Source organism: Vulpes lagopus, chromosome 3 (genome assembly GCF_018345385.1).
Source record: "Vulpes lagopus strain Blue_001 chromosome 3, ASM1834538v1, whole genome shotgun sequence".
Lineage (NCBI taxonomy): Eukaryota > Metazoa > Chordata > Mammalia > Carnivora > Canidae > Vulpes > Vulpes lagopus.
Genome location: NC_054826.1, coordinates 15541178 through 15568477, shown reverse-complemented (window position 1 = coordinate 15568477; position 27300 = coordinate 15541178). Strand labels below are relative to the sequence as shown.

At 36.7% G+C, this 27300-nt stretch overlaps 1 protein-coding gene across 2 annotated transcripts in view; it reads right to left on the bottom strand.

Annotated features, from left to right (window-relative positions):
• The window catches only part of SPEF2 (sperm flagellar 2), a 169895-nt gene that overhangs the window by 98987 nt on the left and 43608 nt on the right, over positions 1–27300 (bottom strand). Inside the window, exons 10-15 of one of the 2 annotated variants that reach the window (XM_041749489.1) lie at positions 23974–24142; positions 7695–7914; positions 6066–6220; positions 4557–4632; positions 3158–3219; positions 20–123 (exon numbers count right to left, since the gene is read on the bottom strand). In XM_041749489.1, coding sequence (XP_041605423.1) covers positions 20–123; positions 3158–3219; positions 4557–4632; positions 6066–6220; positions 7695–7914; positions 23974–24142 — 786 coding nt within the window. Of the gene's footprint in view, positions 1–19; positions 124–3157; positions 3220–4556; positions 4633–6065; positions 6221–7694; positions 7915–23952; positions 24143–27300 lie in introns of those variants that run through there. The other variant, XM_041749490.1, reaches the window with a different exon arrangement.

The following is a 27300-nucleotide window of genomic DNA, read 5'->3' as shown; positions in this document are numbered from 1 at the left end:
AGATTAAAAAAATACATACTTAATAGCATTTACCAAGATGTTAACTAGCAACATGTCAGAAATGCTCTTTCCTTTTTTCAGCATCTTTTCTGATTTTGCGCCAAGCTGAGCCCGCACAGTCAGCTGTGAAAATAAACAATGAATGGTAGAGTACAGCTAATTTAAAAGTCAGAATATGAATATTTCAGGGAAAAATTAAATGAGCATGCTCTCTTGTAAAGACACTGATCATCTGGCATAATTCTGGAGTCAGCCAAGCATTTAGGGGAAATGTTTAGGCAGATTTTGACGCTCTGTTGTGGTTCCCATCTTTCCAAGATCTTCCTCTCAATTTCTAGCTGCTCTGACATCCCCAACCTTCATTTGCTAATACCTTAAATTGAAACTATTCAAGATTCTGCTTGAGTTCTAGTCATTCTCGTGCTATGAAGACATGACTTGTCTCTGGAAGTTCCCTTCATTCAATAATCCAATTCCATACAATTTCTGCCTGACTGGTTTATGCTGCTTATCTGCTGCCTTTGCTTTTTACTGTCTGCTTTTGACCTTCAAATCATTCTCTTTTCTATCTTGTCCAGCATTTATAGCATTATCTGTAGTAGGGCTAGTCCAATAAAGCTGCTCTATCATTAGGAAATTCCCTAGATTTTATTCTTAAATCGGCCACTAGTGAGTATTTTATTTTATTTTTTTTAAAGATTTTATTTACTTATTCATGAGAGACAGAAAGAGAGAGAGAGAGAGAGAGAGAGAGAGAGAGAGAGAGGCAGAGACACAGGCAGAGGGAGAAGCAGGCTCCATGCAGGGAACCTGATGTGGAACTTGATCCATGACTCCAGGGACTCCAGGATCACACCCTGGGCTGAAGCAGGTGCTAAACCACTGAGCCACCCAGGGATCCCCATGCAGTGAGTATTTTATAAGTCAAATGATATTAGATCTCTACTCAAAACCCTGTAAAGTTTCCTTGTTTACACTGAATGTCCTAATCATACCTATAAGGCTGACTTGATTTTTCTCCCTTCCTGCTCATCTCTCTAACCTCAGGGCTTACTATTATCCCACCTTGCTGGCCAGGCACCTTCCTGCCTCATTGCTACCAGACAGCTATTCTTACTTCCTGAAATGCTACACCACATGCACTTGGCAAGTTCTCTCAATCTTCTTTCAATCTGGTAAAACCTCACTTTCTCAAGGAGGCCTATTCTATTTAATATAGTAACCCTCCCTCTTTTCCCACATCTTTAGTCTTGGCCTGTGCTTCTTATCCCTTACTCCTCTCTACATTTTCTTTCTTCCTGGTTTCATTACTATCTAATGGATCATATAATTCATTTACTGTGTGTATGGTTTGTTATCTATCTCTATTAGAGTATAAATTCCTTAAGGTCCAGGAATCCCGTCTTTTCTTTTCACTGATATATCCCAAATAATTACAATGGCATACAAAAAAATGTATGCCCTTTGAATTAAATATAGAATTTGGAGGATTTATAACTCAACAAAGGCAAATATAAAAAATACACTTAGACTTTCTGCTAATTTATATTTCAAATATATGAAGTAAAAATTGTAAATTCTCCTTTATCACTTCTTCTAAGCCCATTTATCTCCCCACTGGCTGTCATATTTATAGTTTGGTGTATATCCTTCCAAAACTTTTTCTGTCTTTAAATAATTCTGAAATCTAAAATATTAGAAATCTAAAACTGTTTTCTAGAGGTCCCTGGGTGGCTCAATCAGTTAAGCATCTGACTCTTGATTTCAGCTCAGGTCGTGATTTCAGGATTGTGAGATTGAGCCCCAAGTTGAGCTCTGTGCTAGCGTGGAGCCTGCTTAGGATTCTTTTTCTCCCAAGGGGAACCATCTTATACCTTGGTGGGACTGGATAAAATAGATGTGATACACACACACACACACACACACACACAATAGAATACTACTCAGCCATCAAAGAAATGACGTGTTGTCATTTGCAATGACACAGATGGAACTAGAGGGTATTATGCTGAAGGAAATAAGTCAGTCAAGGAAAGACAAATACCATATGATTTTACTCATATGTGAAATTTAAGAAGCAAAACAAATGAACATAGGGGAAGGGAAGGAAAAATAAAATAAGATGAAAACAGAGAGGAAGGCAAACCATAAGAGATTCTTAACTATAGGAAACAAACTGAGGGTCGCTGGAGGTGGAGGGATGGGGTAACTGGGTGATGGGCATTAAGGATGGCACTTGAAGTAATGAGCACTGAGTTCTGAATGCAACTGATGAATCACTAAATTCTACCTCTGAAACTAATAATACAATATATGTTAACTTAAGTAAAAAAAAAATTTTTAAAGACATTAGTTGAAAAAAAAAAAAAGATTCTCTTTCTCCCTCTGCCCCTGCCCCACACCAAATAAAAATAAAGAAAAAATAAAATTATTTCCCAAGGTGAAATGCATAATAAAAGTAATTAAATGTAATAAAAGTAAAGCAAATAAAATCTCACTTGATTAATCTGGACATTCTATTCGATGACAAAAAGATGTCTCCATATACAGAAAAGCAATACTACACAAGGAAATATTAGCTTCCATTAGAAGTAATAGTCGGTGACTTACAAATATTTCTTGCAGGGATTAATCAAAATTCTGTAGAGTCACCACTAAGTATAAGGAGAAATTCTTGGGAAAAAATTATTAAAAGGTAAAGAGAGTAGGACAAGAAATTAAAGTAATAAATTAAGCAGTAAATAAAAATACATAAGTATAAATTTGACATAAGACTAACATTTTTAAAAAGCACATATTTACCTTCTTACCTGGCAAAACTGAGTAACAATTTCCACCACTTTAGAGATAAAGAATATAAAGAAAATTAAGTAACTCAGATTCAGCTAATATGTTATCATCATATTTACATATTTACTGTAAGTAGGCTCCATGCCCAGTATGGAGCCCAACATGGGGCTTGAACTTACGATCCTGAGATCAAGACTCAGGCATGTAAAACCGACTAAGCACCCTCCCCTAGTGCCCCATCATCATATTTACTTTAAACCAAAGAGGAGCACACTGCTATTTCATTTCATTTGAAGAAATACCAAGAAACTATGAATCATAACATATTTCCATATACTAGTAGCCAAAATTAGACCATGGTACTTACTTCAGAGAAACTATCACTTGATTTGACTTCTTCAGCTTTTGGAGTTTTATTTGTATCAGTACCTAGCAACAGGAAAAGTGGTAAGAAAAAATTCTGGTATCTACCACTAATAACCATGTTAGTATTTGATCATCTATGGTTTTGGACAGATGGGCTATCGGTTCCAGCCATGCCAGAGATGCTCAGAGGAGGCAGTAACAGGGTCACCGCAGAATGGCATCACCTTCCTTCCACCACATGAAAATCCCAGCCATCATGTGGCCAGGCATTTTCCACTTCCTTCTTTCCATGATGACTCACCCATAATAATATCATTAGAAGAACATTAATATAGCTTAGGTTTTCATAAAACTAGCCAAATTTCTCAAGAAACTTTGTTAAAATGTTAATTCATTAATTTTTATTTTCCTGAATTATCAAGTTATAGGTAGTAAATATGTGTAAAAGTAGAAAACTCTAGAAGCCCGAAGGTTGTTAGTTAAAATCTATAGAATAAAACACAAGTTTCCAGGGTCCATTTATAATTAACTGGACTTTTGTAATACATCATACAATACTTGTAATAGTTTAAAAGTCCATTAAAATTATCTTGTATGAAACACATAACTGAAATAATGGACAGGTTATACCTTTTAAAATATAGGAAACTCAGCTGCTCTAGGAGAGCTGCACGCTCACCACACCATTCAGGGGTGATGGTGATAATGACGTTGTCATAGGAGGATCTGAACTTTATGCTAGAATGTGAGGAAACTATTAAACATGGCAAGCCTTCACCAGCCTAGTCAGAAAAAATATTTAGGACTTAACATTGTTTTCCTTCAATGTTTCTTTTTAGCGTCTGAAAGACTAGAACCCAGATCCCAAGTGAGATAACTTTTCATCGGGTTTGAAAGCTTGCTTCTATTTATTTGCCTTGCCCACAGCTGGAAATAAACTTAACTTTATCTAGAGAACCACTCTTCAGGTGGGTGCAAGAGGCCAGGCCCTACAGCCTCCCTCAGCACAGTGAACAATACACGGCAGTACGCAGGGGGCCGCAACAGTACCACTCATGTGGATCTGCATAGGCCAGAAGAAACAATAAAATACTGTCTCCCTGCAAAGCCAGGAAGAGGGAGGATTCTCCTGTTATCATAAATCCAACAAAACTGAGCAACTACTTGAAGGGGTATAAAAAGGTTCCTTAATATTCATCTCTTATCCCTAGTTGTAGACACAGGTTAGGGACTCTTGTGTTTGTCTTACTTCCTCTGTTAAGTGACCAGGGAGACAACTATGTGAAACTCCCCTTCCTTTCCCTGAAAGCAAGTTTGTGCTCACATACACGCGTACTCACTATTTATCTGTCGATCTATCTAACGTAAATAATGGATGATTTTTTTGATATCTCACTTACTAAGTATAGTTTTATCTTCTGTTTCTGGTAACGCTTCCTCTGAAACTGGATGAGGTGAAAATGCATTCTGTAGATCCTTTGGGGAGAAACATACACACACACACACACACACACACACACACACACAAATTTTAACACTGTTATATTTTAATAACATTTAAAATTTTATTTCTATAAGTAAGGTTTATTCTCTTTCATCTATAACATTGATAATAAGAAGAACTGAATGATTTCTGGAAACAAGAAAAATTTGATGATTATTCTTACAGAAACACACAGTAACCTATGATGTAGCCTTTCAAATGCCCTTCAATTCTATGTAAAATACAGCAACTGCTATTTTGAAAATACAGCAAAACCTGAGAAAGGTAGAGTTTGTAGAAACCCATTTTAGAAAGAACAATCCTAGAGGTGTCAGCCATAGCCACAAAGGAATAAAGAAAAATCATGTCCATTATCTATCATACAACTGGTTAAAAACAGAATAAGAGGCAGCCCGCACTTCTCCCGGTTATTTTCATAATTCGTAGTTAAATGGTATTTATCTTGCAGCCCATGCAAATGATCTGGACTAGATTCTCTGGTAATTTCTTCAATTGCAGAGACAACATAAGGTAGGGGAAGGAATGTTGGATTTAGAATCTGGGTTTCCACCCACAACACTCATCAACAAGCCTTCTGCCTCCAAGCAAACCAATTCACACTTAGGACCTCTATTGTCTTCCCTTTAAAATGAGGGTGCTGGACCATGTTAGGATTCTCAAGGTGGGGCCACATTTTATTTTCTGCAGTAATGTAGCAAGATGTGATATTAATGGGAACGCGATACAGATAAAAACCACAGAAAGACCTCCCCCTTCTCCACCACCCTTCGAATTGACATCTCCTCACAGATCAAATTCAGCCAGCCAACTGTTTTATATGTGGTCCCTGGGCATCCTTCTGCAGAATAGCATCGTGAGCCAGGGGACTAAGCCTGGCATCCCCCTCTGCCCCTTCTCTGCTCTGCTCTAGCATCCGCCTCAGCACTGGTCTTTAACTATGCAATGGATACTCTGCTATTGGCCACTGCCAGGGTCTCAGTGGTGAAATAGCACTCTAGGAGCTGGTGACTTGGTGAACTCCCCCCACCCCAACACCCATACCCTACCCTCCTCCAATTCCTTGCAATTCAGCCCCTTCACCCCTTACCAGTCTTATCAGCCTGTGGTTCTTTCTTCAGGAGTGTCTCCAGCTGATGGTAACTGGGCACAAAGTGGGCCAATAACCCTGGATGACCAACTAGGCAAACAGTGTGTTGAGGGGGTGGCAGGGAGGAATTTCCTCTCTCAAAAATACCCACATAATAACCTTGATTTTGCCTCTTGGTTCACGAAATGTAAAATCTTTTCTCTCTGGGCTTTTCCAGAAAACTTTGCTAACCTCTGGTCTAGAAGATCTCTTAGATTCCATACGGTTTCCAATCTCTAGAATAGGAGGAGCATAAAAGAAAACTAAAATCACACTTGCCTGGCTTTCTTTGTTCTTCTCTTGCAGAACTGGTAGAGACTTTTCTTCAGCTTCTTTCTCAATTGGTAGAGCCTCACTGATTTTTTCATTGTCATGGAATGCTTTGATTGCTTCTTGGACAAGAGTGTCAATAGAAAGTACCTGAATAGGAAAGTCTAAAGTGCAGAAGAATTCTATTAATAACTTTTCATTTAGGAAACTGACATAATTATCCTTCTGTGACAGCCCCATCCAATAACACTGTCTCTAGGGTCTCCTAAAACTGTCTTTTGGGCGAAGCTGCTTATTTTTTTTTATTGTGGTAAATTCACATAAAATAAATCTAACCATTTTAGATACACCTCAGTGGTACTTAGGTCATTTATTTTGTCCAACCATCACCACTATCTTGTTCTAAAACATTTTCATCATCCAAAGAGGAAACCCTGTACCCATTAGGCAGTCACTCCTTATCTCTCTATCCCTGATCCTGCAACCACTAATTTGTCTTCTGTTTCTATAGATTTGTCTATTCTGGACATTTTACATCAATGAAGTAATACAATATGTGGCCTTTAGTGTCTCCTTTTTTTCATTTAGCTTCATGTTTTCAAGGTTCATCCATGTTGTAGCACCTAAGAGTATTTCACTCCTTTCTCATGGCTAAGTAATATTGCATTGTATAGATACACCATTTTTGTTATCCATTCATTAGGTGACAAGCATTTGGATTCCCGCCCCCCCCCACCTTTTGACTATTATTAATAGTGCTGCTATGAATGTGCCGCTATGACTATTCCTACACAATATTTTGAACACCTGTCTTCGCTCCTTTGGGGTACATATCCCATAGTGGAATTGTCGGGGTCATATGGTAATTCTTTAATTTACTGAGGAACTTTCAACCACTTTCTATAGTGGCAACACCATTTCACATTTCCACCAGCAATATATAAGGGTTCCAACAACACTTCCTTACCAACACTTGTTATTTTCCTTTTCTTTTTATTATACCCATCCCAGTGGGTGTGAAGTGGTATCTCAATGTGCCTTTGTCAAACTTTTTAAGGAGGTCCTTTAAAATCTCAATATAATATACCCTTGTCTGTCTCAGAATAGTTTTAGATGGACTAGTCTCTACAAATGGTGAGTTTTTACAGTGAAAACAGCAAAAAATAAGTGTAACTGAATAAAAACTAATTAAACAGAAGGAAACCTTCTAACAGAATGAGCTTCAAAAGAAAAAGCCAAAGGTTCACTAAAAAGACAGAACTCAACAAATGTGAAGAAATAAAATGTTTATAATTTTAAGTGCATTTCTTTTGTATTTGTTATAAATTATTAATTTCCCCTTCATTAGTAGGTAAATAAAATATATGAGTCAAAGTTGACAACTTGTTATTTCTCAAGACTATGCACCAGCATTATATAACATATCCATATATCCAGGTTTGCCAATTTATGACTCTAAAATCCTCAAAGTGTCTGCCTTGGACAAGTAATTATATGATCACTCTATTATAAAATTTTTGATGATGAGAGATTCCCAATATATCAGCAGATTATGTCTGTTGCCCACAGACATAGTCATTTGCTACAGTCAATGTAACTAGAATCCAATAAGTGAAAAAAAAAAAGAAGAAATTCTACCTTTTTGTAGAGCCTTTAGAGCAGTAGTTTTTCCACTAAATGTTTTTCCAACTAAGCACCCTTTAATAGCAAATGAAGGTAATTCTAGTACTGTTGATTTGACTTGAGGAGGATGAGATTTTTCAATTAATCTGTGAATCACATGACCCAATATGGTATTGTTGGAGGGTGGTAAATTATCAACCATTTCTTCTGGTAAAGCCCACTCTCCAACCATATTCTGCAACATAACAATGAAACAAACCAGAACATCCTTAAAAATGTAATTTAGGCATATACAAAATTTTAATATTGAAAATAAACATAAATTATAGCAAACAAAAGTAATACTTTAAATAATTATATTACATAAGTGATTAATAACATAAATAATATGTTCATAGTAGAGAACAAAAAAATGAGCTTCTTATGTAAAAATAAAAATGAAAAACTCAAAAATCCTTAACAGTTTATGAAAGTAAGCATATTGAGTTTATCGAGACAAACTGTAACTCAGGTTGAGCATAAAGATACTTAAATTGAAGCTACCCTCAGTAAACAGATAAAAGAGAATAATAGTTATCTGCTATCTTATGCAAATACTAAACTGATTTTAAAATATTTTATTATAAGAAAAATAAAGGAGAACATTCATGCCCAATATGGTGTGCTCTAAATCTGTTGTTTGACTCCCAGTTACTTTGAGTTTCTTGCTGAAATGATCAAATAACTATAGGTTTAAAAACAAACTACAGACCACAATCTCTGAAATAAAACTAGAAACTGACTTTAGAAATATATGAGAAATATAAACATTTAAAAATTAAAAGCACTCTTTTAAAATAATTCTGGGATTAAAGAGGAAATTAAAATTAAAAATGTCCAAAAAAGAACATTAAAACAATAGATTTATTAAAAATATGGTATGGGATCAATCTGTACTCGGAGGAAAAGTCATAGCCTCATACAATGCCAGATCTAAAATTTAAAAAAGGGAAACAAAGTGTTAAAATAGGAAAAAATAATTTTAGATAAATAAATGAGGGAGGAACTCATAAAAATGGAAATATGTAGAGAGCACAACTATCAAGATACTTTTTATATATTTCTAGAACTTGTCCAGACTAAACACAATAAGGAAATTGCTACTAATTCTTAACAAAGGTGAGGAAAGCAAGTATCAATTTTGTAACATACTATGAAAGAAACAAGAGATTTTAAGGATATCTAAAAAAACTTTAAAAATTTTCTTATTATATTAACATTCAGTTAATTAACATTAGTGCATCATTAGGTTTCCAGAGGTAGAGCTCAGAGATTCTTCAGTTGTATATAACACCCAGTGCTCATCACATCACATGCCCTCCATCATGCCCATTACTCTGTTATCCTATCCTCCCATCCCTCTCCCCTCCAGCAACCCTTGCTTCCTATGGTTAAGAGTCTCTTATATTTTGTCCAATTTCTTATTATGTCTTATTTTATTTTTCCCTTCTTTTCTCTGTGCTTTTCTGTTTTGTTTCCTAATTTCTACATGAATGAAATCATATGATAATTGTCTTTCTCTGATTGACTTATTTCGCTCAGCATAATACCTACCATTTACATTGATATGGATGGAACTGGAGAGCACTATGCTGAGTGAAATAAGTCAAGGAGAGAAAGACAATGATATGGTTTCACTCATGTGTGGAATATAAGAAATAGCACAGATGATCATAGGAATCAGAGAGGGAGACAAACCAGGAGAGACTTAACTATAGGAAACAAACAAGGTTATGGAGGGGAGGTGGGAGGGGTTAGGGTAGCTGGATGATGGGCATTATGGAAGGCATGTGGTGTGATGAGCACTGGGTATTACATGCAACAATGAGTAGCTGAACTCTATATCTTAAACTAATGATGTACTGTATGTTGGCTAACTGAATTTAAATTTTAAAAAGAGGGGCACCTAGGTGGCTCAGTCAGTTAAGCATCTACCTTCGGCTTGGTGGTGAACTCTGGGGCCTGGGATCAAGCCTCACCTTGGACTCCATGCTCAGCAGAGAGCCTGCTTTTCCCTCTCCCTCTACAAGTTCCCCTGCTTGTCCACTCTCTCTCTCTCACACAAAAAAAATGTTTAATCTTTAAAATAGATAAATAAAATGAATAATGAAAAAAATGAGTTTCAGAAAGATATAAATTTCATCAGTGCACAAAAATATAAATTCTATAAATAAGGCTAACTATATGTAGAAATGTAGTACATAATAAGGTTTATATTTCACAGCTGCAGAGAAGGAGATTATCTCACAATCGGTATTAGAATAATTTATGCCCATATATGTGAAAATAACAAAGTTCAATATCCTTATATTTTTCATGAAAATAGATTTTGGAACCAAGAAATAATGAATGCCCCAAAATCTGGATGAACATTTATATGTTCCATGAAAACCATAAAATAAAAGGCTGATAAATCTGATTATATAAAAATAAAATATTCTACACTCCCCCCACATAAACATACTTACATACACACAATTCTAAAATAAAGAACAAAAGGAAACTGTCTGTAAACACATCATGTTTGACAAAGGGTTAAGAGTCTTAGTTTATAAAAAGCTGTAAGCAATAATATGAAAAAGAAAAATATCCCAACAGAAAAAAAGGCACAAAGAATATGAACAGTCAGTACCCAAAATAGAAAATGGACAACAAGTTTTTGAAGCAAGGTTCAAATTCACAGAAATAAAGATATCCAGATAAAGCAGTGATGCATCATATTTTGCTTAACACAAAAAGATTAGTCATACTTCTCATTCAATATCAGTGGGAGAGTAAATTAGCACATTATTTTATTTTCTAACGTGCCCAAAGTTGCTGTAACATCGCCATAATAATAATAAAATATAATAAAAATAATTAAAGATATAAAAACCTAAGAATTAGAGTTTAATTTACACATATATCACTGCAAAATTAGGTCCGATAGTATTTTTCTGAAGTCACTTAAAGATCTTAAAAAATTATCTTTGGTGAATATAAAAAATTTAGTAACGTAAGTAGGTAACAATTTCATTATATAAATATTCCATCCACAATCTACCAGAAACAGAGTAGAAATATATGTCATTTATGATATATTTGAAGATTACTTGGAAATATACTGAACTCTAATCTGAAAATAATGATGTACTAAATGTTGGGTAACTAAATTTAAATTTAAAGATTATTTGGAATTAGTACATGCAACCTATTTATTCAACTTCAAAATGCTCTAATGTATTGTTTCAGTGGTGCAGAACATTATGAATTCAAGATATATCAGCTTTTTAAAAAATCATGTGTAAGTCTTCCCCAATCCTTATTAAAGGTGATCCATTTTATTAGTACTTTTTTTATTATGTCCCTTGCCCCCAGTCAACTTGCCCCCAACCACCTTAACTTAATCTTCTTAGTCCAAATAATTGAGATGGAAAAACAGGAGCAGTAGCCACTGGGGGAGAAACTGAGCTCCCTCAAAAACATATGCCTTCATGAAAACAAAAACAAAAGACAGTTCATTATATTTCTTCACGAAAACACTGACCAATTTTTCAACTTCTGCTAATCTAAATTGTCTTACGACATTTTTTGTTTGAGAGGAAGACATATGTCTTTGTTCTGACTATACGTCAGGATTTATATCTTAGTATTTGTTATATTTATATTAATATATTCTATATGACATAGCATAAATATTCACACATGCTAGGTCATATATAAGTGTATGCATGTTTTTATATATGCTCTGTAATATTAAGTACATTAATAAATACACATCTATGTTGTTACATTTCCTTTTATCAGTATTCATTTCATATCCATCCAATATCTGACAAAAAAAAATGTTTGCTCAGAATATAAGCTGACAGATTTGATGAGTGCTATAGAAGACTTGCCTGGCTTACTGACAGAATTTCTGATACAACAACATTCTGAGGTAAGGAAATGCTTTTTGAAACAAATAAAAATCCCCCAAAGTATTCATAATTGGTTTTCCTTTGAAATTGGTGGAATTTACTACTACATAAATATAATTTTATCTGATTGCCACTTGTATACAAACTGTCTTTTCTTTGTAAAATTTATTTTGTTTTAATGTCTTCAGTTCTTCTAACAATTCTGTGCATAATAATTATATGCATTGTTCATAATTAGCTAAACACTGAATTGCTTTCCATCATCACTGATTGCATTAGAATCTATTGCTTGCTTCTGCTTTCATTCATTGGAATCATTTATACTTCTAAATTAGACAAATGATAATTATTTTATGTAATGTGACCAATTAGAAATGAACCAAATTAAAAAACAAACCAGAGAAATTGTTATTTTAAGAAAAAAAAAGTTTTAAGTCCAAGGCCCATTTTAAGTGAAAAGTTTCCAATGTTCTAATGATTTTGTGTGGTGCAGTCATTTAATCTGTTATAAAGGAACCAGCCTAGGACTGAAATCAGATGACCTAGCTTCCATAGTTCTACTACTTGCTTGTTTTGTACTCAGGTGATTCCCTTATCTTTCGTGTGATAATAAGATCTATCTCATTGGGTTGCTGTGAAGATTGAATGAAATGCTTGTGTGAGGAGCCTGTGTGATCATGCACTTTAAATGCTCAACTAAAAACCTTCTCAGGCCACTGTTGGAGGCACATAATAGTGTCACATAGGAGGGCTGGCAACAGGAGAAACCACATGCAGATTGCACCCCCATCAGAGAGGCATTTTCCTCACAAAGGGATCAGAACAAAGCCCTGTTCCATCACTGAATGAGGTATAGAACAGTGGCCAAACACAATGAGATAGAATGTTGACCATGCAGAGAACATTTTCTTTGATTGCGTAGGTTAGGAAAAGGACTGAAGCCCAACCTGTGGAGATAAGGGGATTAAGGATTTGGTGGAACATATTTTGCAGATCATCTTAAAAATACAGTCGATAAAATTTCTATGTAAAGACCAAAGATAAAAGGGTAAGTCAAAGTAATCATCTCAGGTTAGAACAAGAACATGATGAGTGAAAAAGAGGTCAGAAGAACTGGAAAAAGGGAAAGTCAGAGCAGAATGAAGATTACTAGTTAAGCTAAAGAGTTTTTTCATTCATTAGTGAAGACAAACTAGATTTTTCTTTTACCAGATCCCTATTTTATTTACATGGTTTGTTATATATAATTACATTAATCATGTAATAAAATTTTATTAGACAAAAATTATATAATAAAATGTACAATTCTTAATCCTTCAAGTATTGTTATAAACAGATACCTGACTACTATTTTCAAGACTCTGATGCCTAGAGTGGGCAATACTAGGTAAGTACCACTTGGTTCAAATTATTGCTTTCATGGGATACTTTTTCTGTGTAGATGTGCTCCATGACACTAGCACTTGACTAATAGAAACTGCCATATATGTAAAATAATTATTAAGATGTCTTTAACTTAATACTTTTATTATCCTTGCATAAATACCATCAGTATGCATACTTGAGAAGGTACAAGACTCAAGATCCAACAACACCTACGGGCCCTGTCTCTGTGAATTCTTGTCTACTGACATACAGAGACCATGAAATTACAACAGGATAAACAGCCTCTGCCCTTGGTTGAAAGTCATAACTTATTTACCCTCATTGTTTTCATTAATTGATCTACATTGATCTTTCCAGAAACTGAATTCTGAATTCCTGGGACCATAGTATCCATCTATTCTTCCTATCTTCATAAATTGCATGGACATAACACACTACTTTCCAGTCTGGATCCCCACTCACATTCACATGGTTCTCTATATCATGTTGTAGGTACCTCATGGTTACCTAGACTTCTGATTCTGGTTACTTCCAGTCTATCATATCCTTTTTGTTTCCTATGCTTTGGTGTATTATTATCCTTCATCCCCCTGTTATTAACCATGGCTAAAAACAACATGAGCATTTACAGATAGCATCTGCTTGGAGACAGTGTCCTTGAATGTAGGCTGAAGTGTACACTTCAAGGGCAAGCCTGAGATCATCCATGTGTTCAATTCATTAGATGCCCTCTCTAATTGCCACATTATCCAAGTGGTTAAATGATGCTGCCGGTGGAGCTGCATAGTTTTCTCAACAAATTGTTTACTTCTGTGTACATGATTACCCTTGGATTCAAGCCAATATACTTAATTCTCATTTCCTGCCACTTCCAAATATCCAAGTTAGGAATAAAGCTTCCTCATCTACTCTTTTAAAGAGGGGGCAGACACAGTTTACTTTGATCAACTTGGATAGCCAGGATCTTGGCCTTGGGAGATATTCATCACCATCCATAAAATCTGAGTGCCACCAACACAACATTCAACAAACAAACATTGGATCATATCAGTGATATTTAGTAATGACATCCAAATATTGCTTTTGTAGAGTGGGGTACTAGTCTGAAAGCACACATAATTGACCAGTTTGATCTCATAGATTGTTAGAACGCACCAACATCTGCATGGCCTGAAGTACCCCAGATAGTCTCAGGTTGGTGGGCTCTACCTGTCTTATAATTCAATTACTGATGCCTCCAAAAATAAAAAATAAAAAAAAAAAAAAACCCAAGACAGATGCCTTTTCTCTTAAGAGAGAGAAAGAACTTCTTAGGGAATACAATACTCACGGTGTTTTTGACACCTGCTGGTTTCCTTGGGTTTTTTTGAAATGCAATCTTTGAACCTATATAAAATAGAACCCAACAACTAACAGATTATTTTGGTACAGTATGGTCAAAGGACTTAAGATAGAAGCTTCTAAAAAACTATCTTAAAGAAACACCACAAGTAGCAGCTCCATAAAAAGAGGCTATGCACCTTTCAGAGTACAGCTGATGCACCACAACTCCATCATACAGACATTTGAATTGCCTTAATCTTGCAACTACTATGGCTGGCTTTCTCTTGCACATCACTCTGCAAGAAGTGAGGAAGTGATGATAGTCTGTGATACCTGAAATATGACTTTGCTCATACTATACAACTCACTAAAACTCACCCCTTCCACTATGTCCTCATAACCTCCCAATGCTTACCCACACTTAACATCATGCTCTGGAATTTATTTATTTTATTTTATTTTATTTTTTTTACCCTCATCTCCACTAAACTGTGAGCAGCAGGAGAAAAATCCCTATCTTAATCAACTTCATATCCCCAATACTTAGAACAGTGCTGGCACATAGTAGATAGTCAATATTTATTGGGTGAATTAATGAATCAAGCAATCAGTAGTATAGGCTAAACATACATGAACTGAATAAATGAGTGGATACATGGATATTACATTTTAGTAATTTTGATCAAGTACAAAGATGATTTAGACACAACACAACCCAAAATCTAGGAACAAGATCAGAAAATATCATCCTCACAGAAGTTAACAAGAATCCATACACTATGTATGAAATAAGCTAATCCTGGAACCATTTCTAGAAGTAATGGTTGGCAGCATGACTTTGAGGGAGTTTCTCTATTAAATCAAGGCATCTTTTTTTTTTTTAATGGAATAACACAGCATCTCAGTGAAAATGCAGTAAACTTAAATAAATTTATAAATTTGGAACTTGGTAAGAAGCTCTGCCAGAGGTTTCTCAGAGTCCTGAGCAGATAAGAGCAGCCTGTATGTAAGGTAAGAGCTGCTCTGTGGCAAGCTGCCTGTGACCTGGTTAATTTCATACTCCAAACTGGCTGTTTTCCTTGTGTCTGCGAAACTAGGTTGACCCAACCATGTACCTCTGACTGGCAGACAATAAAAGGTAAGTGGCAGGCATTCCAGCTCTTTTTGTGGCAATTGACCAGGGCTTCCTTACTTTGTTTCCAGGCCTTTAATATGAGTCCTATTGGGTTTCAGCTCTGCCTTGCTTCCAGGCCCTGCCTTTGTTTTCATTTTCTAGTCTGGTTTTCACCCAATCTCAGCTTTGATCAATGGTGTATTCAAAGGACTTGGCTTGAGCCCACCCCTGCCTCGTCCTGTTTTCAGCTAAATTATCCTGACCGTCTTGGTTCCAGCTCTAAGAATTCAAGCCCTGGCACCAGCTCTCCTGGCTGACCTCTGGTCTGGATCTCTCCTGTCTCCTACCAGAAGGGATCTGACATTAGGGAAGCACATTTACTACTGTGACAACACAGAAAGTCAAGTGGCCATATTCCAGGTATTGTGCTTGGGAAATCTAGCACTCAGAAAAAAACCATACTCCACAGAGAAGAACTAGGATAAAACTTGGTAGCTTTCAGAAGCTGTGTTCTTTGTCTCCCTTTCCTGAGCCTTCTGTCTTCCAATCACCCCTAAATCTTGAAGGAATCTGGAAGAACTGCCAAGATCTGCAATTTAGATTTAAAAATTCCTGACAACTGGCCAGAATTCTCAGGAGAAACAGAAAGGGTAATTGGATGAATTGTCTGATGGGGAGTTCAGCTCATGTAACCTGGTAGCCTGAGTGTTTCTTGGCCACTGTATGGTACTTGTTTGATAGCCAGGGGCCAATGGAAAGGACTGATACTGCCTTATACTGCCTTTGACAAGGAGGAAGAGAGGACATAGCAGTTGGCTAATGTGCATCTGAATTCTGACTTCTCGTCCAGGAGTTGTCATGGAATGGATTCTATGTAGGGACCCAGATTAAAGATCTCAGGACAAGTTGAAAAGATGAACTGGCCCTTCTGAGTGAGCCTGGCAGCCTTTCTGAGTCACCTGACCTCCAGTCAGGTCTGAGTATTAAAGGCTTCCTGACCATACCTTCTGGCCAAACAGTCTGGCCTTCAGATTCCAGAGAAGCCAGGGAGGTGGGGATGTGCAGTTCACACTGCCAGTGGCAGCAGAGATGCACCTCCAGAGAGAAGGCATACCTCCACACCCCTCCGTGCTAGAGTGTTCAGACTGGGCCACACCATTCTCTACCACCAGGAAATACAAATGTGACTCATGGTAATGAGGGGAAGGAAGAGGTTAACTCTACTTCCCCTGCCATGCTGAGCTGAAGACTGTGTTGGTCAGAAGCAGGATCAGGAATCAGCAGTGCCTGTCTATCAATCAGTCTCATGGTTAATTCCAATTCATCAGGAAATCTGAACTGGTCTTAATCAAATAATGGTTTTCACTCAGAAATCTGATCATTTCTGTCCCAGCAGTAGCCTTCCCCAGTCTGCCCCGATCTACTGTTATGGAAACAGACATGTTTAATTCTAACCTTGCCCAAAAGAAGACCTAGGGCAACAGACGCCATCAATCTTGGACTTATTTTTAGAGGGAAATTCAAGTTGGTCACTGTCAACCATGTAGCATGTGATGCTCATCTCTGTCAAAGCTTATAGGCTCACACTTGAGGAAACCTCCCACTTCACTCTGCGGCCCACTCACTCTAGCTGGTAACAAATCCAGAAGTTCAGAATGCTCAGTACTTGCAAACAGGGGCAGGCTTCTTTTCCTAAAACTTTGAGCCACTTGATCACTTATGTATTAGGCAGCCAGAATCATGGGGCTGATCACTTTGACTTATAGGTCTGATTAGTAGGGGGAACTGAGACTAAGTCACTCTGAGAGATCCTCTGTCCAAAAACTTACATTTCAGTAAGTTATTGAAATTCAGTGATGAATTGGATACAAACAATATGCAAGGGCTTCTACTTACTTAGCATTTTTATTTCAGACATATTCACAGTGACTCACTGAGGGTGCCAGTGGGAGAGTAGCTTATTTGACCCAAAATGGCAGGTTCTGGGATGCCTGAGTGGCTCAGTGGTTAAGCATCTGCCTTCGGCTCAGGGCATGATCTTGGAGTCCCAGGATCGAGTCCCACATCGGGCTCCTGACATGGAGCCTGCTTCTCCCTCTGCCTGTGTCTCTGCCTCTCTGTCTCTCTGTCTCTCTGTCTCTCTCTGTCTCTCATGAATGAGTAAATAAAATCTTTAAAAAAAAGACAGGTTCCTACTCCTGGCCCCATTCTCTGCTCTGGCAAGCAGCCAAAGACCTTCCAAGGCATTAAACATGGCACACTGGGAATTACAGCAACTGTGTGTCTAGCCCAATGTTTTCCAAAGCACAAATACCTGGAGCTAAAACAAGTTGAGACTCTAAAGCTTACATTTCTCCTGACTCCAAATGCCCTTGGGACAGCATCATACTGGCCCTATGCCAGGGCCACCAAACAGTTCTGGTGTGGTGGCTGTCCTTATTAAAAAAAAAAAAAAAAAAGTAAATTTCATTCCTTAGTTGCTCAAACCGCATTCTATTTATCAGGGAGGTGGTAGTCTCCCTCAAGATCACTTCTATACTAACTTCTGTGGTCTTGCTGCTCAAGTAACTTTTCCAGAAGCTTCTAAATCTGAATTCACCTATCTGCTGCCATTGTCCAGCTAGGAATAGTCAGACAGACTTGGTTGAAATTTCTCTAATATCACAAAGTGTGTAGACACTATGATTTAGTCTACTTATCTGAACACTGAAAAATTCACGCAGAATTTTTCCACAGGGAATACTCTATCTCATAGTAATGACTCCTGCATTCTATTTTCTTTGCTTCACTGCTAAGGTGGATACCTTAAAGAGGTATAGGCCCCAAAAAAGCTTGGAGGTGACTATCCAATGTATGAAAGTAGTGTGTGATAACACTACTGTAAGTCCAGTGTATCAAAGAATATGACTGACAGGTCTGAGGTACTAGGTAGGAAGAGTGGGGTGGGAGAGTCTCCCAGGTGGTAGGGTTTTTGGTTCTCAGCCCAATATACCCACCCCACACCAAAACTCACACTTTCTTAGATCCATTCAAGTTTCTTGAGATTAACAATCCCATGTGTTCTGGGACGCCTGGGTGGCTCAGCAGTTGAGCTTTTGGTTCAGGGCATGATCCTGGAGTCCTGGGATTGAATCCTACATCGGGTTCCCTGTGGGGAGCCTGCTTCTCCCTCTGTATGTGTCTCTGCCTCTGTGTGTGTATGTGTGTGTGTTTGTGTATGTTAAATAAATAAATAAATAAATAAATAAATAAGATTTTATTTATTTATTCGTGAGAGAGAGAGAGAGGCAGGCAGAGACACAGGCAGAGGGAGAAGCAGGCTCCATGCAGGGAGCCCGATGTGGGACTCAATCCCGGGACTCCAGGATCACGCCCTGGGCCAAAGGCAGGCACCAAACTGCTGAGCCACCCAGGGATCCCTAAAATCTAAAAAACAAAAACAAAAACAAAAGAAACAAAAAAACAAAAAACAAAACAAAACAAAACAAAAATCCTATGTGCTCTTGTTATATTTAGCTGACAAGACATAATTTTAGAGTTCAGATCTTCAAAGGCTGTTCTATGATATTAGGTGGGCAGTATGAGTAACTGATTGAAGATAAGCTGGACTTGATGCATAGAAGCTGGCTCCTGCAGTTGGCATAGTAAGTATAGGATGAACCAGAAAATCAGTGGTTGAAAGCCTAGGGAGACCCTACCCATCCTTTGTCTTGCCTCACCCCAAATGAGAGGAAGCCTAGGAAAGGACTGGCTTCTCCCTAATCTATGCAATCAAGAGCAAATAATGGATGGTAGACATTCACTCTAGTTTTATTCATGTCACCCATCCAAAACTCTTCTTCCTTGGCTATATCTTTCTCACCCCTCATTCTATCTGAGTATCAATCATTTGGCTTTGTAAACCATTTTTTAATTCTGGTCTAATGCCTTGAACTTGATACCATTACTAGCATGGTTCTCTAACAAATTTAGGTTGTCACCTAAGTATAGTAATTTGGAGTGAAATACCCTTCCTATACCTAAGGTCTCCTTCCATTCCTTCACCCCACAGACAGAAGTCCCAGACTTCTGCCAAACCTATTCCAGCCCTCTGAAACCCTTGATCCACAGGAGTTAGAAGACGGTCATATTTCTTGACAACCACAGGTCTAGAGCAATTATGGCTCCTTTTGGAAACCAATACATTGACACTCTGTTCTGTAAGTTAGTATCACTATGGATGACTACATGAATATGCCCTATTTTAGGGCATACTGGTGACTTCAACAAGACACAGCCACATAATGAAGTTTAATTTGAAAAATCCAGCCAGTTAGCCTTACTATTTTGGGAGAAATCTAGGGGGTTGGAGGCAAAACTCCAAGCAAAAAAGGAGAAGAAACTGAAACCATGAAATGTATGACATATAAACTAAACTAGAATAGTAGTGAGAATATTCCTTTCAGTCCCAAACTTCTTTCCTAGCTATTTGGATGTTGATCATTATTCTTGTTACTTATCTTGGGAAGTGTTTGTATTTTAACAGATACTTCTGAAGTCTTAATCCAAAAGAATGATAATGGGGGGCATTAAGTCCAATGGCAGGCAGAAATTTCAAAGCAGAATGACTAACAGAACATCTCAACTAAGAACATGAAAGCAAATGCTTACCCTACCTACTTAAAAGGCAGCTACATTCCTGAATGTATGGAAACAAAAGATATAAACATATCTTCATAGTCAAAAAACAAGGTGTTTAGACTTCTTTCTCAACAGGGGATAAAAAGCAATAAAATAATTTCATTTGATATTAAGAGTTCTTATACTTGATTAGCAAGTTTGTACTTTGAGACATTTTGTGTGTCCTGAATAGACATATATGTTACAAAATTAGCTGTGTCCCTCCAAAATTAATATGTTGAGGCCTTAACCCCACTGTGATGGTATTTGGAGGCAGAGCTTTGGGGAGGTAATTAGGTTTAGAAGAGTTTATGAGGGTGGGATCCCATGATGGGATTGGTGTCCTGTTAAGGAGAAGACCAGAGTTCTCTCTCTCTGTTTATGTAAGGATACAGCAAGGTAGCCATCAGCAAGTCAGGAAAAGAGTCTTCACCAATGAACTAAATCAGCTGGCATCCTGAACTTGGGCTTTCTGGAACTGTGAGAAATAAATTCCTGTTATTTAAGTCACCCAGTCTACAGTATTTTCTTATGGCAGCCAGAGCTGATACAACACATATTTTTTAAATAAATAATAATAATTATGATCTATTCCCACTCATCTACTAAAATTAATCAGTATACTTGCTTGGGTCAGTTACCCAATGATGTCACTTGAGTGATACAGGCTTCAGGTTAAAATTCTGTCCATATGGGAACTGATTAAGTAATACACTGTGAAGACTGGGTCATTCACTGGGAAGCCAGCCAGGGAACAAGGCGGGAGCAAAGCTGAAGAGTCTGCTGTCAGAAGTTGAATCTAATAAAGCCACTGGATCAATATCAAAGCCTGGAGTTAATGAGTAAGAGCAAGATAGTGTTGGGAGCCCTTGGGTCAAACAAATCAGATGAGATTTATGTAGGAAGAGAAACAACCCCATGGTCCATTGAGTCTCACATTATTATTCTCTAGGAGAAAAAGACCTGATAATGTGCCATTGTGTAAACAAATTTGAGGATTGGTGTGTGTACATTTGTTGCAGTGTATAAGTGTTAAACCATGACATATACAAATGCATCTTTAAAGTCTAGTAGTGGAAAATCATAAGCCAAAGTGCAAAGTGTTGTTGATAAACATGTGCCTTACAACACAGACTGTAGGGTTAACCCAGCAACCACAGCAACCTCAACTGATCATGAACTTAAACAGCAAGTTTTCATTAAAAACAAAAATAGCGATTAAAGCCATGACCAACTTAGGGTGAACATGAAACATCCTGCCTCCAAATTGGGAATTCCAATTACAACTTGTTTGTGGGCATGCACAGCAGATCTTCACAAACTCCCAAGTGTTTTGTGGCAGAGACTTAGAAAAATCTGTGTCTTCAAGAAAGTATGGCCAAATTTTAGCTTAGGAATATCAAATTTTAGTAACTCTCAAACTCACTCAGTAGGTAACTGCTAATAAGCAGCTTACATAAAAATCAAATGTTGTGGAATTCTGGGTAATTTGTTGGTAAGAATCGTGAAAAGGACCTGCATTTGGGGAAGTCTGTGATTTACTAAGGGGAGTCTACTGCACAGTTGAGAACCACTGGCTGCTGGGTGGGGGCTGTGCTGGAGCAGCTGTTGTTCTAGAGCAGTTGGGCTCCTGCCTTAGCATGCTGCCCATGGTCCACTGGGTTTTCAGAACTCCTCCCCACTCTTTACTGAATAGCTCATGGTCATTCTGTAATGGTGATGTCCTGGCTGCTCCATAACGCTATTTGTGCTTCCTTTCTGGAAGAGATAAAAGATGTCCCTGGTCGTACCATTCCTGAACTAGACCTCTCTCGTGTACCCGGCTTATAAAAAGAGTGTGACGATTTGGGAAATGATTTAGGAAATGATGTTAAGCAATAAGGGCCAAATTTTGGCATCTATATATGATCTGTACATGAGCAAGACTTGTTTTTATGCCCTTTTAGGCATCATAGTTTATACTGACAAAGCTTTAAAAGTGTGGGCTCAAAGGACAGTGGGTCTGGGTATCATTATTTTGAAGATTAATTTCTAAGTTATGCATTTACTTGAAGGATTAAAAATCCTGAGTAATTTTAGCAATAATGTAGACAACATCCACATCTAACATATATGGTCTATTTTCTATCATGTAGTCAAAAGGAACATAGCATACAAACATATATCAGAAATCCTAGGGTAATTTTCATTTCTAGGAAAACAGCAAAGTCTATAAACAAAATAATAGATGTTCACATACTCCTAACAAAAGCTTATAATTTCCTGCAAAAGAAACACACCAGCTGCTTCAGGATGTGGGTAAGACAAGCATGTTCCTGTGGTAATGATTTCCCAAACAAGAAAAAAGTTAGAAAGGCAAATCTTTGTTAAGCTGCAGACTACCAGGTCTCCTGATTTATGAAAGCAATAAGAATAGAGTAGATAGAGCTGTTTAAGAAAGAACTTAGAAATAAATACTCTATAAATAAGAAAAATCTGCTAAGTTGAATGTCTTTTAATTTACCACAGAAAAAAATACCTTCACATATTTTAATAATGTCAAAGCACTTATTTAGTAGTATATTTTAGGTTGACACACTAGATCTACTATATTCCACAAGCATACTAAATAAACATGCATATATATCCTGCAAAGTCCCAGTAAATTCTTTTAGTGATACAATTGCAGGGATGGCCACTTAATTTCACATAAGCTGACTTACCTTTTATAAAAACTTTATCTCTTTTTTTTCAATTGTTTTTATTTTTTTATTTTAAGTAGGCTCCAAGCCCAGCATAGAGCTTAATGTCAGGCTTGAACTCACAACCCCAAGATCAAGATCCAAGCTGAGATCAAAAGTCAGATGCTTAACCAACTGAGCCACTCAGGCACACCCACAAATCTTTTGTAATATTTCCATATTAGTGTTATTTCACACTTTGCCCTGTTCATCGTCATTCACTCATTCATGCATCCCTTCAACTAACATTTTATTGTATATTTGCTAAATATCAGCAAATTAGGTCAAATCATTCTTCCTTCTCTTTTTTTCACATTGCACTTACTACCTTTCTAAAACTCATTCAGTAACATAATGGACCTCATTCTTCATTCCATTGATGCTTATCTGCTCAGAACTTCCATCTGATAGCTCTTAATTTTACACCTTTCTTTCTTTTCACAGATGAAATGTGGTGGGAAGAGCAGGGTGGTGAGGGAAGAAATTAATATGCATTATTTGCATTCAATATGCAGTACACTTGATGATGTAGTTAACATGTATTATCTTAGATAAGTTTCATGACAACAAAATGAACTGAGTCTCTCCCAGGCTGCCCAAGGTCTCACCTTGGTCTACCTGACCCCCGAAGGCTTATCAGCAGCTCTTTTAAACACAATGGCACCTACTACATTTTAAAATCTCTGAACAAAGTTTTTTTTAACCTATGCTACTCCTAAAACTCAGAACTTCTCCTTTTCCAGATGTCTCTAAAAACTATATGTAACTGCATACTATGTAAACAGATTACTAAAGAAACACCTTTATGCAAGGGTTTTTGTAGCAAAGGTAGACAGCTCAAACAAAGGAAATGCTAATGAACAAATCAAGATAAATTTTTAAAATTCTGAAAACTATCAGCCCTAACAATGTACTATGTTTTATTTTTTCAGACCACTCTTCTACTATTACTGTGAGTTACAGATAATAGATTATGAATAGGTGAGGCAATTAAAAATTAGTATATAAGTAAAAATTAAACCAAGGGAAAATGCAAACATAGAATGTCCATTTTTATTAATAGGGATGAAATGACATAATTTTACAAAATTAATGTTAAAGAAGCACCATGTATTATGTTGCATTGTCTCCCATTATTCCATATTAGTGAGTACCTTATATTCTTCATAATCATTGCTATCCAGCAAGTCCCTCTTCTCCAGTTCTATAACTTGTTCTGCAGAGGGCGTGGCTGGTAGTTGCTTAATAGAGGCTTGCTTGTATATGGGCTTTCCATTAAAAAACAGTTCCTTCCAATCATGCATCAACTTATATGGAATCAAACTATAGCAAAAAAGATTTTTTAAAAAGGTAGAGATAAATCAATGGTTAGTCAAATATACACCTTAAACTTTAGTCTTTCTAGTATCATATTCATTCCCAAGGGTCTGCTATATGAGGCTAGGGATTCCACTTACTATTAATGTATATTATTAATGGTTAGAAGACTGTTTGAAACTTAGGTTTGAATGAATCAATGTTATTTCAAGCGACAGGTTCTTCAAACTTTATATTTTTTTAATTTTTATTTATTTATGATAGTCACAGAGAGAGAAAGAGAGAGAGGCAGAGACATAGGCAGAGGGAAAAGCAGGCTCCATGCATCGGGAGCCCGATGTGGGATTCGATCCCGGGTCTCCAGGATCGTGCCCTGGGCCAAAGGCAGGCACCAAACTGCTGCGCCACCCAGGGATCCCCCAAACTTTCATACTGACTGTGCACTCACAAAATATCTGAAAATAGTGAACACTATCCTAAAATTTAGGTTCTTTAATTCCCAGCTATGACATTAAATGACTGTGCAATCTTAGGAAATCCTTTAAATGCTCTAATATCAGTGTCTTCCTGTGCAAAACGAACAGACTATTTTCCAAAGCCCCTTTAATATGACAGTTGGTTTATATATTTGTAAGTAAATTGTAATAGAAAAATCAAATGGTGGTTTTATTGTCATTGTGTATTTGATAACCTTTAAAATTATTTTTCAGTAATTATTTCTGTTTAAGTCTGGTGAATGATAATCAGGATAGGTTGATGGGAAAATAGTTTCAAGAAGAACAAAATGGAAAGGAAGGAAAGAGTCTGACATGGTTCTGATGCATTTCTCTAAAAATAGTTGGGTTAGAGCTTGGAATTACAACAAAAAAGTATTATGTTATTTATTTCATTGCTATCCATGCCACATGGATGAGACTTCAAGACATTAGGTTAAATGAAATAAGCCAGATACTAAAAGAACAAATGATGTATGACTTCATTTATATAAGATAGATCCCAGAATAGACAAATTCACAGAGATCAAACGTAGAATAGAGGTTACCAGGGGCTGGAGAGTTATTTAATGGGTACAATACTTCAGTTTGGAATGACAAAAAAGTTCTGGAGATGGATGGAGGCAACGGTGGCACAGTAATGTGAATGTTCTTATGCCACGGAAGTATATATCTAAAATGATTAAAAGGGCCAATTTTATGTTATGTATGTTTTGCCACAATAAAAAAGTAGTATTTCAATTAAATGCACAACTTCAAATATAATCACATTATGTTTTCCATTAACAAAATATTTATAGTTGCGGAAGATTACTTGTAGAGATATGGAGGTTTAGAAATTAACAAGCTCAGGCAAAGAAATATTAAAACATCAGAATTATTGAAATGGCATTGGTTTCTATGGTGAAGGAAGTGATTAACAACTTATATATTGTCCAAAACTTAATCTTACAGTTACTTAATTAAATCCTATTATCTGTTAGTAACAATTTCAAGAAGCAGTCTAAAAAATCAGTTCTGCTGAGTAGGCTGATACCAAAAATATACTTGTGCTTTATAAAAAATATATACTGATAATATCTTGTTTAATGAAGTAACATTTGTTTATTTTACTGTTAGTAGCATAGACTAATAAAATATTTATATGTGTAATTGTTGTGTTTGGTTGCAATTAAAAGACATGGATCTTACACAGTACAAGAAAATAACTCAAAATGAATTAAAGACTTGTATCTAAGACCTGAAACCATAAAACTCCTAATAGAAAATATAGGCAATAAGCTCTTTGATATTGGTCTTCACAATGATTTTTTTTGGATTTGATACCAAAAGGAAAGGCAACAAAAACAAAAATAAACAAGTAAGACTACATTCAACTTAAAAGATTCTGCAAGGCAAAGGAAACGATCAACAAAAAGAAAAGGCAACCTACCAAATGGGAGAGAATATTTGCAAATACATACCTGATAAGAAGGTAACATCTAATATAAGTAAAGAATTCTCACAACTCAATAGCTAAAAAAGCTAACAATTCAATTTTAAAAACAGGTAGAGGATCTGAAGGACATTTTTCCAAAGCAGACATACAAGTGGCCAACAGGTACATGAAAAGATGCTCAACATCACTAATCATCAGGAAAATGCAAATCAAAACCATAATGAGATACCACTGCACACCTGTTATAATGGCTGGTATCAAAAAGACAAGAAATAAAAAGTAAGGATGTGGAGAAAGGAGCCCTTGTGCACTGTTGCTGGAAATGTAAACTGGTGCAGCCACTGTGGAAAACAGTGGGTTCTCAAGAAGATCTCAGTCTAGGTAATTTGAGAAATATACACATTTAACTTATCTTTGTCCTTGTGGAATTACTTGGACTGAGATCTACTGCGATGTCATTCCCCTCAAGCTTTCAGCAAAGAGTATCTCAAGAAATAAGTCGATGATGCCTAAAAGATGATGCTGAGGGCATTCTCCACTAGATCCACTCTGCTACTTACTGTGCCTTAGGTGAGGGTACCACATGAGAGAACTATTGTTCTAAACTGAGTGCCATGAAAAGTTTTGTATTTTGTAAAGAACCAGAATGGAAGATGGAAAACACATGACAGATTGTATTTTCCTTTTTCTTGGTTACCAGGAAGCTCACGTAAAATTTGCAGCTAAGTTGCAACAACTGGCAAATCTGTGGCAGCTAATATAACTGTGTTCCAATTTATCAGTTGTTCTTAACTTCCTACTTTAATTTGGATTTTCCTCTGTTCTTATTCTGGCATATTATTAATATATTTTGTATTGTTGAATATTTCCTTATAATTAAAGATTATAAATACATTAATTTCCTTTATTTTTTATTTTTTTTAAGCATTTTATTTATTTATTCATGAGAGAGAGAGAGAGAGGCAGAGACACAGGCAGAGGGAGAAGCAGGCTCCATGCAGGAAACCCAACATGGGACTCGATCCCAGGTCTCCAGGATCAGGCGCTGGGCTGAAGGCGGTGCTAAATCGTTGAGCCACCTGGGCTGCCCACATTAATTCCATTTAGAAATAAGATGTAATGAAAATAGATTTAATGACTAGTAAAATAATATTCAAATAATTCCAGTCTTTTAGGAAGTTCCAAGTGTTTCAAATAAACTATCATAGTTGTCTTTGCAAATTGTAGGGAAT